The sequence below is a fragment of the Sebastes umbrosus genome, chromosome 12 (assembly GCF_015220745.1).
Source record: "Sebastes umbrosus isolate fSebUmb1 chromosome 12, fSebUmb1.pri, whole genome shotgun sequence".
Lineage (NCBI taxonomy): Eukaryota > Metazoa > Chordata > Actinopteri > Perciformes > Sebastidae > Sebastes > Sebastes umbrosus.
Window position 1 is genome coordinate 33,061,409 of NC_051280.1, and position 16,494 is coordinate 33,077,902.

At 36.7% G+C, this 16,494-nt stretch overlaps 1 protein-coding gene across 2 annotated transcripts; it reads left to right on the forward strand.

Moving 5' to 3' along the window:
• The first annotated feature begins 843 nt into the window (after window positions 1-843).
• LOC119498477 (CYFIP-related Rac1 interactor B-like) lies at window positions 844-15,878 on the forward strand. 2 transcript variants are annotated; one of them, XM_037787448.1, is made up of 12 exons: window positions 844-995; window positions 7,486-7,559; window positions 7,706-7,827; window positions 8,057-8,162; window positions 8,685-8,821; window positions 9,093-9,170; window positions 9,414-9,530; window positions 11,273-11,352; window positions 11,484-11,610; window positions 12,939-13,009; window positions 13,909-15,561; window positions 15,683-15,878. In XM_037787448.1, exons 2-11 carry the CDS (start codon window positions 7,487-7,489, stop codon window positions 13,976-13,978), a joined length of 981 nt encoding a protein of 326 aa, XP_037643376.1. In that variant the 5' UTR covers window positions 844-995; window position 7,486; the 3' UTR covers window positions 13,979-15,561; window positions 15,683-15,878. The 2 variants fall into 2 exon arrangements, with proteins under 2 accessions (XP_037643376.1, XP_037643377.1); XM_037787449.1 differs by lacking the exon at window positions 15,683-15,878 and having other exon boundaries at window positions 853-972; window positions 13,909-15,350.
• The last annotated feature ends 616 nt before the right edge of the window (window positions 15,879-16,494 follow it).

Consider the following 16,494-nt stretch of genomic DNA (forward strand, 5'->3'; position numbering starts at 1 on the left):
ACAGCAATTACTGTGTAAATGCTGATGATGTTGAAAATCCAAAAAAACAAAGTTTTAAATTTTTTATTTAATTTTTAGTTAATTAACAATAACATAATAACTATATAATACTATAATAATTCTGACTCCGCAATAAACATTTTTTTTTAAATTTTTTAAAACTAATAATTTGAATTAAAAAAATAAAAATGTTTATTTACAACATGTTTAAATTCCGTTATTTTGTTCTAGTCTGGGCAGTAATGGTCTTCCATACAGAGTCTCGGTTGCCTTCGTCGTCCAACTGACCGACAGGTTGCACAATTTAATACATACTATATACATTTTGTGACTTTTTTAAGTCAAGATAATTAGATTTAAAAATTGTAAATCAAAATTATTATGACTAAAAGTCGAGATTATGAGATAGTCAATTAAATATGGGATTTTTAAGTTAAGTTTATTAAATATTAAGTCAAACAGTGAGTTTTAAGACACAAAGTCAATTTATGTCTTTTAAAGTCAAAAATCCAAAATAAGATTATAAGATTGGCTGACTAAAATGATATAATTTTGTATTAACTATAACATAATAACTATATAATACTATAATAATTCTGACTCCACCATAAAAATAATTTAATTTTTTTAAACTAATAATTTGTATTAAAAAAGTAAAAAGTAGTTTGATAAAATGTTTAAATTCCGTTATTTTGTTGTAGTCTGGTCAGTAATGGTCTTCCATACCGAGACCAGGTTGCCTCCGTCGGCCGACCGACCTACAGGTTGCTGCTCGCTGATTGGCTGAGCGCTCAGTTCCCCTCGTGAGGAAATCACTCCTTTTATAGTTAACGGAGCAGCGAGCGGCTGTTTTCCGGGTTCACACTCACTCAGCATGTAGAGGAGGCGGACCACCGGAGGGAGACACCTGGACCACCGGAGACACACCGGAGGAGCGACACCACAGCGCAGCGCAGCGACCCAGCCCTGCAGGTATCGATCAGCTATCAGAGCAGGTGAGGAGCTGGAGGGTGGGGGTCTGCAGGGAGCTGGATCAGGACGGGTAGTGGTCTGTAGGGGAGGATCCTGGTCCTGGTCTCAGATCAGACATGTCAGGTCCTGCAGACTCACCAGGAACAAGCTGCACTTCTTCTTTATCCTGTTTATCAATAATAAGATATTCTCTTTATAAAGAGTCTTATTGCTGGTTTGAGGTCAGATTATCGAACCATCGCAGCTGTTTACTGAAGGAATGTGACGACACCGTGTTCACAGACTATAACCTACGTTTACTACACCAGTACTGCGAACTTTATACTTAAATATGCAGATAAGAGTTTACAGACACGATGTGAGGACTAACCTGTCTGAAGTATGTAAAGTACTAATACCACAAAACTACACCAACACAGAGTAGTAGGAAGTAATAACAAGCAGATTTACTTTAAGTACTCTACTACATCTCAGAGGGAAATATTGTACTTTTTAACTTTAGATTATTGATGCAAAATATCATCAACTAATAAATGATGATGTGTTATAGTAGTTTAAGATACACTACAGTATATAAATACCACAAAACTACACAAACACAAAGTAGTAGGAAGTAATACTACTTTTTTAGTAATAGTACTTTTTCTATTTTCTGTTACTTTACTTTAAATTACTTTAAATATTGTACTTTTTACTGCATTCATGTAAATGTTGATGCATTATTATAGTTAAATATACACAGCAGTATATAAAGTACCAGCTGCAACATTAAAGTGATGGTACATTAATGTATTAATACACGTTATTCTGCATAATGAGTATTTGTTTTTTAACTTTTATGTATATTATGATGCAGGACTTGTAACAGAGTAGTTCTACACACTGTGGTAGTATTACTACTTTTACTGAAGTAAATGATCTGAGTATTTCTTCTACCGCTGCCTACAAAATACTCCATTACTCCAAGTACTGCATTTCAAATATTACTGTGATAAAAAAAACACAGATGTACGAGCAGCTAAATATAAAATGAAGTAGTGAAAGTGAAAGAGGTGGTGCGTTCAGAGTAGTGATGTGTGGAACTATTTAACATTAATTATAATAATAATAATAAAAGAATAACATTTTATATTTTATTATATTATTGTACATATTATATATATATATTTATATATATTTTATTTTATTATTTGATATATTATATATATATTATTTTATTATTATATATTTTTTTTATTTGATATATTATATATATATTTATTATTTTATTATTTTATATTTATTATATATATTTTATTTTATTATTTTATATATTATATATATATTATTTTATTATTATATATTTTAATTTTATTTTATATATTATATATATATTTTTTATTTTATTATTTTATATTTATTATATATATTTTATTTTATAATAAATATTTATTATATATATTTTATTTTATTATTTTATATATTATATATATATTTATATTATTTCATAATAAAGTATTTTTTCTAAGGTTTATTTTTTTTCTAGGGCTGTCAAAGTTAAAGCAAAATAATTTTTTAATGCCACTTCTTTCTCCAACCTTTAAGAGGTTATAGCGGCTCAGTGTTAAAGCTAGAGTGAAGATACTGGTATCATATGAAACTATAAAACCTGATGAATCCATCGGTACCAACCATGTCATACTAGCTTGTCGTGAAAGAGTTTAAATAACGCTCCAAACTTACGCAAAATTTTTGGCGAGGAAAAATTGTCATGACCTCTGACCTCCATGTTGCCTGTTGGGCTGCAGTTTACCGTGTTATGATTAGAACATATTGTTTTATGCTAAATGCAGTACCTGTGAGGGTTTCTGGAAAAAATCTGTCATTGATTTGTGTTGTTAATTGCTTTACAATAATACATATATACATACATTTGCATAAAGCAGCATATTTGCCCACTCCCATGTTGATACGAGTATTAAATACTTGACTGATCTCCCTTTGAGGTTCATTTAGAACAGATAAAAACGGTGCGTTTAATCGCGACACACTGGCCTGCAGGCTGCAGAGTGTTAACCGCTGTGACCAGCAGCAGCTCTCGTCACGTCTTCGCAGGTCTTTAGACCGCGGTGGAAACAGGGACTAAAAGTCCGGGAAGTGTTGGTGGAAACCCGGCGTTATAAACCTTTAAACAGAGGGTGACTTTATTCATATTGTATTTGGATTCAACTTGACAGCATTTACAGCAAGACCGGCGTAGTCCTAATAATAGATAGATATTTAAAGCTATTTAAATGTACCAGCTGACTTTCAGTTAGTGCTTCAACTTTAAAATAATGAACTTACTGCTGTGTCATCACAGTTTCTATTGGCCCAAAGACAACATGAGTGGTCTAGTCTGATCCATCCATCCTCTGAATGCTGTGATTATCCTAGAGGTCACCACAAGGTCATTTTATACAGTGAGGTGAATGAAATGTCTCCTATGGGGACTAACATCATCACACATGAATCCAGTTGGGCTCATTGGATCCACCAGAGTCTCAGCTTTACAGTGAGACACAATGTATGGAATTCAAAACTGTTTAGGGACCCCAGACCCCGGTATTTTCTAGTTACATGTGATACCAGTATCTTCGCTCTAGCTTTAAAACTGAACCTATTAGATCCTCTGAAAGACAGTAAATTGACAAAATTAGAAGTCAGACTTGTAGCTGAGTTTGAGCTGAAATGGAAGACGCCATGCATGTGTGCTGAGGACAGTTTAAGAGAGACATAAATGAACCTGGACTCGCCCTGTAGAACCTGAACAGAATACATAAAGAACTGCCTTAATTACTAGAATAAACTGGTGTATACACCCTTTAAATAACTTATCCTAACTAATGAAGTAATAGTTGAGTAATTAACGGTATTTAAGGGCTGAAATAATACTGCTAACAAAGTATTTGTACACGCAAATATCTGCAGTAACTGATGGGTTATAGCATCATTTTCATTTTCTGCACGGACGGACTGTAACAACGTTTTCTGTGTATTGGTGAATGTGGTGATGGGTAATTTATGCTCGCTTAAAAAATAACTTTTTAAAAATGAACTCTATGGTTTTACACAGTTTTTATAACATGAAATGCACTTATTACTTATCAAATCTTTAAAGTAATAATAATGTAGTTAAATGTTAAAAGGCAGTTTTAACTGTCTCATAGGACAGTCAATACCTGTGTTTTTTTCAGTTTATGTATGTAAAGTTAAGTTATGCAAAATGACAAAATATTTCTTTCTTTAAGCCTATATTTTCTTGTAATTATTCACTTTTAAACAGATTAATAACAGTGTTTTTATGTAGTGATATATCGGCATAACAACAAGTAGTTTTTTGGAAACTTACAGAAAATGCTGCTACTTTTATCAATAAAGAATATACTTTATTTTTACGGTTAGTTTTGTTAAAATTATATAAAATTATATATACTGTATACAGATTGTTTTGTTAAAACACATCACACATGCAACAGTAAAATACATTGCGAAAACCTGTAAGGTTTCAGGTACTTATGTATAATTTGTATGTATAAGTAGTATATGTACTTACATATTTATTATACAATATATAAATACATAAATAAATAAATATATAAAAATAAATAAATATATAAATAAATCTATATAAAAAATAAAAATTGCAAGAAAAAAATGAATAAATATATAAAAATGGAAAATAAAAAATACATATAAAAAACAAGAATGGAAATTTAAAAAAAATATAAATAAATGTTAAAAAAATGAAAATGGAATAAATAAAGAATAAATACCAGTGTGGTTTTACAGTGTTACTGAGTATTTGTTCCCTCCAACACGGCAACACTGAGACAAACTATTCTCTAATCTGTTTTAATGTAACTCCAGATGTTTAGATGTTGATCTGGTTTGTCTTCGGCGTCTCTCGTACCTGATCTGAGCTCAGCCGGCTTCACTTCCTCTGTTTTTAAATTTAGGCCAAACTTTCAGAGACTTCATCACTTCCTCTTTTTGAACAACAAGACGCTGCTTCCAGTTCAGTTTCACAGCTCACGAGCTCAACGAGGCTGCGTCGGTCTGCAGAGCGGCACGCTTTTAGTTCAGTTGGTTCGGCTGCAGAAAGTTCAGTTTTCTTTTTTAGATGCACACGAACAGGAAGTAGCTTTACGGTTGTTAACATCACAATCAGACTCCATGTTGTTTTACTGTCTGCTGCATCATTATAGACACAATGCACACGTGTTCGGTGTCTTTGGGAACTTTGTGATCAAACAGCCTGAACTGCTCAGATCGATCTGCTGCACATTTCTAAATAAATGAGTGTTTAAAGGGCGGGTCTGTTATTTTTGGAGGTTTTTATATCATTCAGTATAGGGCTGTCAATCGATTAAAATATTTAATCAGCATTAATGGCATGATTGTCCATAGTTCATTATGATTAATGGCAAATTAATTCATTTTTTTATCTGTTCAAAATGTATCTTAAAGGGAGATTTATCAGGTATTTAATACTCTTATCAACATGGGAGTGGACAAATATGCTGCTTTATGCAAATGTATGTATATATTAATTATTGTAAATCAATTAACAACACAAAACAATGACAGATATTGTCCAGAAACCCTCACAGGTACTGCATTTATACGCTATATATACATATGTATATATATATACACATATATATATACATATGTATATGTATATGTACTTACTTATGTATAATACAAAATATAAATAGATAAATAAATAAATATAAAAAATTACATTTTAAAGGAAAAATGAACAAATATAAAAAATGGAAAATCAAAAATACATATAAAAAATAATAATGGAAAATCAAAAAATAGATAAATAAATGTTTAAAAAAGAAAGAAAATGGAATAGATCAAAAATAAATAAATAGATAAGTAAATATAAAAAATGGAAATCAATGAACAACATCATGACCAGCTAGTATGACCTGGTTGGTACCGATGGATTCATCAGGTTTTATAGTTTACTATGATGCCAGTATCTTCACTCCTGATGTAGGTTGCTGCATGAAGACGCTGCTACATGTACAGCATATATATATATATATATATATATATATCCTTATAGTCGGTGTATTAATACAGTAACTCAGACGGCGTGCTCCCAGTGTGGAGAAGCAGACAGGAGTACCGGCAGGAAGCTAAGCGAACGTGCTGCTGTGGACGCCACGTTAGTTCAGATCAGAAAGTCACACAACAACACAAACTAGGTAGAGCAGCACTACTGTACTAATCATTTTAAACAATTATTGCCCCGTAAAATAAAGGCATTTTATTGTTGTTCAATCTCTACAGTGTGCCTTGGATTATTTTTTAAGGAGATTTGCATTTGAGATTATATTCCACCCTTTGAGCCCTTCGTGAGACTGAATAAGGTAAAATGTGTTTGTGAATGGAGTCTGTTGGGTTTTGAAGACTGTCAGAAAGAGCTGTCTGACGGCGAGGTAAAAATATTCTAAATACAGCGTACACTTAGACTGATGTTAATACTTTTATTTTTCTGCTGCTCACGTCCACAGCCGCTTCACCTCGCCGTCAGACGGCCCTTTACCTCGCCGTCAGACGGCCCTTTACCTCGCCGCTAGACGTCCCTTTACCTCGCAGTCAGACGGCCCTTTACCTCGCAGTCAGACGGCCCTTCACCTCGCCGTCAGACGGCACATAACCTCGCCGTCAGACGGCCCTTCACCTCGCCGTCAGACATCCCTTTACCTCGCCGCCAGACGGCCCTTTACCTCGCCGTCAGACGTCCCTTTACCTCGCCGTCAGACGGCCCTTTACCTCGCCATCAGACGTCCCTTTACCTCGCCGTCAGACGGCCCTTTACCTCGCCGCTAGACGTCCCTTTACCTCGCAGTCAGACGGCCCTTTACCTCGCAGTCAGACGGCCCTTCACCTCGCCGTCAGACGGCACATAACCTCGCCGTCAGACGGCCCTTCACCTCGCCGTCAGACATCCCTTTACCTCGCCGCCAGACGGCCCTTTACCTCGCCGTCAGACGTCCCTTTACCTCGCCGTCAGACGGCCCTTTACCTCGCCGTCAGACGTCCCTTTACCTCGCCGTCAGACGGCCCTTTACCTCGCCGTCAGACGTCCCTTTACCTCGCCGTCAGACGTCCCTTTACCTCGCCGTCAGACTGCCCTTTACCTCGCCGTCAGACGTCCCTTTACCTCGCCGTCAGACGGCCCTTTACCTCGCCGTCAGACGGCCCTTTACCTCGCCGTCAGATGGCCCTTTCTGACGGGGAACTGAAGCCGCTCTCCTCAAAGCCACAAGACTCCATTCACAAAAACAGTGATTTTACCTCTCAGACCACGGGAGTAGACTTCACTTCAAACAAGCCAAACTAACGGCACATCGATCCCTACGATGCTGTCATTTTAAATGACTTTTAAATATATGAATCATTTCTGTGGCTTCTAATCATCTTATTGATCGTATTGATTATATTGTCATGCTGAATGTCCTGTGTTGACAGCATGGGGAACCTGATCAAGGTGTTGACCAGAGACATCGACAACAATGGTGGAAACTTCTTCCTGGACTTTGAGAGTAAGACACATGCACGCACGCACACACACACACACACACACACACGCACGCACACATGCACGCATGCACACACACACACACACACACACACACACTGACAGCAGAGAGTGTGTTTGACCTTTGACCTCCGTGCGTCTCCCCTGCAGACGCTCAGCCCTCGCAGTCGGAGACGGCGGTGTGGGAGGAGGTGAACCAGGTGCTGACGGAGGCTCGGGTCATCCTGGAGGACCTGCAGTCATACAGAGGAGCAGGAGAGGAGATACGACAGGCAAGTACATTTACTCAAGTACAGCGCTGAGGTACTCTTACTTTTCTTTTCTTTCTACCTCTACTCCGCTGAATCTGACAGCTGTAGTCACTTTAAAGATTAAGATTTATGCATAAAAACACACAAAGAGTAATAATAATTTTTTTTTTAGGCTTTTATTGTGAAATGAACAGGAAGTCACTTGTGTGTGTGTGTGTGTGTGTGTGTGTGTGCGTGTGCGTGTGTTCAGGCCATCCAGAGTCCCGGTGTGGAGGGCGTTCAGGAGAGAGCCTGGGCCGCCGTGGTTCCTCTGGTCGGGAAACTGAAAACGTTCTACGAGTTCTCTCAGAAGCTCGGTGAGAACCTGAAAACAACATTTCATTATTTTATTATTTATATTATTAATTTATTCATTAATAAAGTTTCTTATTGTTCTTCAGAGGATTAATAATGTTGATATTCTGACAGATTTTAATGAAGCTGAACATCTCCTCCCGTCTCTCCTCCCGTCTCCTCCCGTCTCTCCTCCTGTCTCTCCTCCCGTCTCTCCTCTTGTTTCTCCTCCCGTCTCTCCTCCTGTCTCTCCTCCTCTCTCCTCCCGTCTCCTCCCATCTCCTCCCGTCTCTCCTCCCGTCTCTCCTCCCGTCTCTCCTCTTGTTTCTCCTCCCGTCTCTCCTCCTGTCTCTCCTCCCGTCTCTCCTCTTGTTTCTCCTCCCGTCTCTCCTCCTGTCTCTCTTCCTCTCTCCTCCCGTCTCCTCCCATCTCCTCCCGTCTCTCCTCCCGTCTCTCCTCCCGTCTCTCCTCCTGTCTCTCTTCCCCCGTCTCTTCTCCTGTCTCTCTTCCCCCGTCTCTTCTCCTGTCCCCCCGTCCTCCCTCAGAGTCCAGTCTGCGGTGTCTCCTGGACGTCCTCACCAGCTCTGGTTCGACTCCCACTCAGCACCTGGAGCAGAAACAGGCTCTGGCTCGTCAGTTCGCCCACATCCTGCACTTCACGCTGCGCTTCGACGAGCTCAAGGTCCTCCACCTCCTCCTTTACCTCCTCCACTTCCTCCACCTCCTCCATCTCCTCTAGCTCCTCCTCTATTTATATTATTAATTTATTCATTAATAAACTTTCTTTTTGTTCTTCAGAGGATTAATAATGTTGTTATTCTCACACATTTGAATGATGTTGAAAATCTCCTCCCGTCTAATACTGCAGTATTACTGGTTTTCCTGAAGTAGAGGATCTGAATCCTTCCTCCTCCTCCAGTGTCTTCATCGTGTTCTTCTTCTCTTTGTCCCAGATGACGAACCCGGCCATCCAGAACGACTTCAGCTACTACCGCCGGACCATCAGCCGCATGAGGATCAACAACCTGTCTGTAAGACACGAGAGATCCGTCTGTTTCATGTCGACATATTGTGACATATTATTAGAGTTTTTGGAAAATTTGGGAACTTTGGGAACTCGTCTAGAATTCAAAATAAAGTTCCAAAAAAACTTTTTAATGTTGAGTCCTCAAATTGTGAAACCATCATCCGGAAAGTTTATGAGATGAAAACATTGTGATTTCTGATCACTGACCCGGTTTCCATGGCAACCTGTTGCTTTATTTTTTTATTAGGCCGACGCAGGAAATGAGGTCAACAACGAGCTGGCCAATCGGATGTCTCTGTTCTACGCTAGCTCCACGCCGATGCTGAAGACGCTAAGCGACGCCACGTCAAAGTTCGTCTCAGATGTGAGTCCATCCGTAGATTTCTATTTCTATTTACGCATTATTTATAACTTTATACAGCACTTTTCAAAACAAAGTTACAAAGTGTTTTACACGATTGAACCAGGAATAAATATATAAATATAAATATTTTTTATAATAATAATAATAATAATAATAATAATAATAATAAATATTTCAGGGTTGCAATAAAATAAATTCAGACAGTTACAGCAATACAAAATAAATACCCCAAAGTAATATAAAAAATAAAAAGCAATAACATGTTGGAGATTAAATGATGTGCTCACATTAATAAAAAGCTTTTTATGAAATGATCTTACAGTTCTGAGTTCAAAGTTAATGTTAATTTAAAGAAAGAAAAACAGTTATTTAATCTCTTCATATTGTAGGTGTAATGAACATTTCAGCCTGTAGAGGTCACCAGTGTGGAGGACGGAACCAGCCAAAATAAAAAATGAATAAATAAACGCAAAAATAAATAAATACATTTAAATCAATTAAATAATAATAAATACATAAAAAAATAACAGGTAAAGTTAAACAGAAGAGTAAATTAAAAAGGGAATTATTACAAAGATACATAAATAAAGAAGCAAATTAAAACAGAAATATAAATTTATGTCAAATTTGATCAATTAATTAATGGTTATATTTATTTTTATATTATTTTGATGCATTTAATTACATATTTGTATTTGTTTAATGTATAAGCCAAATAAAAAAGAAATGAATAAATAAATAAATAAATGTTGCAAAAATATTAAATATAAATCTAGCAATTAATTATTATTAATAAAATGTGACATAAATTGATATTTCTGTTTTAATTTGCTTCTTTATCTGTTCATCTTTTTATATTAATTCCCTTATTTATTTACCCTTCTGTTTAATTTTCCCTTTTATTTATTTATTTTTAAATGTATTTCTTTATTTTGGCATTTATTTTTATTTATTAATTTACTTTTTATTTATTTTATATTTATTTTTAAATGTATGTATTTATTTATTTTATATTTATTCTTTAATTGTTTTTTATTATTCCTGCCTCATTATGTAAATGAGGGGGCTTTCACTCAATATGAAAATTATTAAATTATTTATAATATATATATTTAAACTATTAAACTAAATACAGAAATAAAAGGGAAAATTAAACAGAACAGTAAATAAATAAGGGAATTAATACAAAAATTAATATAAATATCAATTTATTTCACATTTTATCACATCATCGACTATATTTATTTTAATACAATTTTTGCTACAATTAATTGCATATTTATTTACTTATTAATTTATGATTTTGGCAGGTTCTCTCCTCCATACACCAGCACCACTGTAGACTGTATTTCTTGTTCTTTCATAAACCTCCAGCAGAGGGCGCCATCAACACATTTTTCTGTAAAGGAAAGTTAAAATACTCTCAGTGTTTAATGAAGTTGTCATTAAATCATGCATCTGCAACAGCTACAACATTAAAATGGTACTCAGACACTAATGAAACTGTAATAATAATCAAATATTCTGATATGTAATAATGGAACAAACATTTATTTTTACATAAAAAGTACATTTTGTTGATCATACTTTTGTACTTTTACAGTAAAGTGTTGAACGAAGGATATTTTATATTTTATTACTGCTTTTACTTAATTAAAATATCAGTGCAAGATGTTTTTCTAATATGAATAACATGCCATAATTGTTTCATAATTGAATGAAACTTTATTGTCCTGCTGCAGAATCCAGACGTCCCGATTGAAAACACGACGGACTGTCTGAGTACGATGGCCAGTGTGTGTAAAGTGATGCTGGACACACCGTGAGTCCTGACATGTTCCTGAACGCATCGTCACAGCCACCGGCCACCTCCGACATGAACCAACACTGTGTGTGTGTGTGTGTGTGTGTGTGTGTGTGTGTGTGTGTGTGTGCGCGTGTGTGTGCTTGCAGGGAGTATCGCAGTCGCTTCGCCAGTGACGAGACGGTGTTGTTCTGCCTCCGTGTGATGGTCGGCGTCATCATCCTGTACGACCACGTTCACCCGGCCGGAGCCTTCGTTAAGACCTCCAATATAGACGTACGTTAGCAAGACACACACACACACACACACGCACACGTTTTAACTCCTTCTATCTACTGTTGGGTCGACATATCCTCCTACAACGGCTCGTATGATATCTCACGAAAAGTTATTCCTCAATTTTTGTGCGTTTTCCTACAAACGTCCAGCAACACGGGTCGGTTTCCGCTCGTTACATGCATACAGTCTTTTTAAAATAAACTTCCGTCTTCACAGGAAACAACTTGGTTAGGTTTAGGAAAAGACGGTGGTTTGGGTTAAAAGTGTAACTTAAGTACAGAAGTTACGTGACAAATAAATCAACGTTGACTTCTGGTTTCACACGGGACATGAACACAAACATCTTTTGACCCACCCAGCTATGGAGGACAGAACCTGCCAAAACCAAAAATAAATGACTAAATAAATAAATGTAGCAATAATAATAATAATAATAATAATAATAATAACGTGTGACATAAATTGATATTTCTGTTTTAATTTGTTTGTTTCTTTATTTATCTTTGTATTTATTTACTTTTACTGTTTAATTTTCCCTTTCATTTATTTATGTATTTAATTTTAGTAATTTTTACAAATTTTCAAGTTGAGTGACAGACCCCTCATTTGCATAATGCTTAAATAAATGCTTAAATACATGTTAAAAGAAATGTTTAAAGAAAAGATACAGACATAAATAAGTTTGGGGAAATACATAAGGGGTGAAATGCAAATGGAAAATCGTGCATAAATAAATAAATAAATACATACATTTAAACAAAATAGAAAATAAATAGAAAATTAATGCAAAAATGAATAAATTAATAGAAAATGAATTTAAATAATATATACATAAATACATAAAAGGGAAAATTAAACATTAAAAAACAACATTAAAAACAAACCTTGAATTTAATTAATTTACTTTTTTATTTATCTTTATATTAATTCCTTTATTTATTTATTCTTCTATTTATTTATGTATTTTGTAATACATTTTTAAATTCATTTATTTTTGCATGCATTTTTTATTTAATTCATATTTATTTTTAAATGTATGTATTTATTTATGCATCTATTTATTTATGTATGTATGTAGGATTTTACCTTTGCATTTCACCCCTTATTTCCCCAAACTTATTTATTTCTGCTTCATTATGCAATGTTTTCAGCTCTGTGACGATGCATTTTCCAGCTGATCTGAGAGGCTTTTTAAAGAGTTTATTTAGCTTCAGAAGGACAAAGATTTTCTCAACAACATAAAGGAAAATCAGCACATCTGGAGATACATCATTTTCATGAAGTAACTTCTATATAATAATAATAATTATAATTATAATTTTCAGATGAAAGGCTGCATCCGAGTGCTGAAGGAGCAGCCGCCCAGCAGTGTGGAGGGATTACTCAACGCTCTCAGGTCTGACACTCCACAAACACATCACAAATACTAACAATCAGGAAGATCATATATTTCTGTCTATTTATCTTACCCTCCGAGACCCACAATAGACCCGTTTTAGTCTTCTTTAGGGGGTCCAGGGGTGTTTAGTGGGAGATAGCAGGTCAACAGTAGATGTCACATAGAAGTGGTGTACATCCTAGGGGTCACCACAGGTCATTTTATACAGTGAGGTCAATGAAATGTCTCCTATGGGGACTAACATCATCACACATGAATACAGTTGGGCTCATTGGATTCACCAGAGTCTCAGCTTTACAGTGAGACCCAATTTATGTAATTTAAGACTGTTTAGGGACCGCAGGATGCAGAAATATTCAGATACACCATTTTAGAATAGGAGACAATAACACATTTAAACTGCATGTGATTATCATAAAGTGGGCATGTCTGTAAAGGGGAGACTCGTGGGTACCCATAGAACCCATTTACATTCACTGATCTGGAGGTCAGAGGTCAAGGGACCCCTTTGAAAATGGCCGTGACAGTTTTTCCTTGCCAAAATTTAGCCTAATGTTGGAGCGTTATTTAGCTTCCTTCCTGACAAACTAAGCTAACATGGTTCGTAGCAATGGATTCCTTAGTTTTTCGAGTTTCATATGTTATCTGTGTCTTTACTATCGTTCTAAAACTGAACCTACTAGAGCCTCTAAAAGACAGTAAAGTCAGTCGGGATCGCGGGTCTCAGTGGGTTTAACCAGGTACAAAGTGTCTAAGGGCTGATTGGTGATTTCTTTTTTGTACTTTTATGACTGACTTTTATTGAACTCCATCAGTAACGTTGTTCTCTTCTGACCTGATTTCATGATGATTATTTTGTATTAGTTATAATGAAAGTGGCCGCTCCATCCCTGCAGGTATACGACCAAACATCTGAACGACGAGGCTACCTCCAAGCAGATCAAACACATGCTGCAGCCAAATTAACTCAAAGCTTCGTCAGCAGAACTGAAACTGGAACGGGGATGCGGGGAGACAGAAGTGTTGTGGTCCAAATTTCAAAAGAACTACTGAACAAACCTTTAGCTAATATTTCTTTGTTTAACCTCAGTTGTTGTTTTACTTTTTATTTGAAAAAAAGAGCTGTTTTTGTTGTTGTTGTTAAAAAGAGAAAAGACGAGAAAAAGAAAAAAAACTTTTAGTTGGTTGATCCAAGAAAAGATGTAAAAATGCTGCGTTCACGTCACGTCAGATTTACAACAAATACAATCTGTTGTTTGTTCCGCCGCCTTGTGGTCATTCAGAATAGTGCAGCTGACCTTTTTCTTTTCCTAATTCATTTCGCTCGCCATTAACAAATGTCCAGAATGATGTATAGTGATATTGGTGATCCTGCTAGCGCCCCCGAGAGGCTGCAGTGTTCATTACAGACACAATATGAAAGAACTGGATGGAACAAACAATATGCTGATGACTTAGCTATTTATATTTACAAGTTCAGTGTTTCATACACCGATACCAGTATCGGGTATCGGGTCTGATACTGTGCTCATGTACTCGTACTCGCAAAACGGCTCCGATACAACGACACGATACCACTTTACAGCAGCGCGACGTTAACCTCTCGTCACCATCTTTCGGGTCCTCACGCTCCACCTCCCCGACTCCCCAGCCTGCCGTGTGTCGCTCACAGCCTCCAGCTGGCTGTTGACGAGGGTCTTTTGACACGGAGAAGTATTCGTATCGGTACTCGGTATTGGCGTGTATCCAAATGTAAGAACTTGTACTCGGTCTGAAAAACAGTGGTATCGGTGCATCCCTAGTATTCTCCTGTTAGTTTTAGTTCAGTTTACTGGGAACAAGTAATCAACATTGCGATCTTCAGGTTTAGCGGGACAAAGTGAACGAACACCAACTGCAGCTGGGTCTGCCTGATTTTAAAGGTCGGGACCCTTAAACATGACCACCATTCGTTGGTCTGTACTTCTGATGTGACGTGAACGCAGCGTTGACAGTTTACGAGCACCAAAGATCTTGTTATCTGTTAACTGCCGTTTGTTAAAATGTGACGATGGCTCGAATCATTGCTTCGGACCCTTTTCCACCACAAGAACTATTTTCCAGAACCCAGGAACGTTTCCACCAGCAGAGGAACCTTGTTCTCATTGAATTCCTCAGGCCGCAGTTCCTACCTCAGAAAAAAAAGACTCTGTGGCCGAGGTCGAACTTTTCAGTTGACTGATCTGATTCAAACAGACACAAAGCTCAGAGAGAATCTATTACAGTTTGCTTGTTTCGGCTTGTTTCCAAACGGTCTGATTGTCTGACTGCTGCAGTTTGTTGCTCTGTTGGACCTAAACCAGAACTCCCACTATGAGCAACGGGCTCCGACATGAACACGCCATGTTGTGCCAAAGTAAGAGCCGTTTTTGTGATTTCACGAGAGGTTTCCGTATTTCTGTTTTTGTCCTCGCCCGACAGTAGTTGGGTTGTTGGCTTCAAACCTCATCCACACAGTCCTGATGAAGCAGATTAGTAGATTTATTTAGGCAACAAAACTACTTGGTTAGGTTTAGGAAAAGATCGACTTGGTTAGGCTTAGGCAACAAAATTCTTAATTAGGTTTCGGAAAAGATTAACTTGTTTAGGAAAAGATCAACTTGGTTAGGTTTAGGCAACAAAATTACTTAGTTTAACGAAAAGATCAACTTGGGTTAGGTTTAGGAAAATATCGACTTGGTTATGTTTAGGAAAAGATCGACTTTGCATGAACCAATCACGTTATGGGATCCACAGATCCACTCCTTCCTTCCTTTCCTTTCACAATAAAAGCCCTAGATATATAATATTCGCAGGCGAGTATTTCGCATTTTTGTGTTGTTTATTTGTCACCCCTCTCCCCCTGGTGTGTAAAGGCCTTAAGCAACCGGGTCTCACGGGAAGGCGTGTCATGAGTACACATTTTAGCATTTTCATGTGTCATTTGAATGCTGCTTTTCGGGTTTTATTTGTAAGCCACGCAAACGTCTGCAGTTTAGGTTAAGGCAAGAAAACCACTTAGCTAGGGTAAGGGGAAACGACACGGTTAGGCTTAAAATAAGTAAGCAAACTAAGTAAAACACATTCGGAAACAACTACGGAAAACACGTCACAAACGTCAATAAAAAACTTGTGACAAACGTCATTAACGTAAATTACAAAACAGGTGAAAGTCCGGTGTTTGTTGTGGTCTTTCTCGCTTTTTATACTACGGTCAATAAATCAAGGAAGGTGTACTTATTGCACGCTAAACGCCTTGCTCATCGTGGCATTTATACGCCTTTTTGTGCGAATGGGCTGCCTTAAGAGTTATGAAAAAAACAAAAACAAGTTCTGATACAATATCAACAACTATTTTTAAACTAGAAAAGCAGCTGCGTGTCAAACGACTGAGCTTTGAAACAATTTCTTTTTCATTTTTGGCGACATGTCCTGTGGTTTCTGGATTCTTTGGTGGAAAAGGG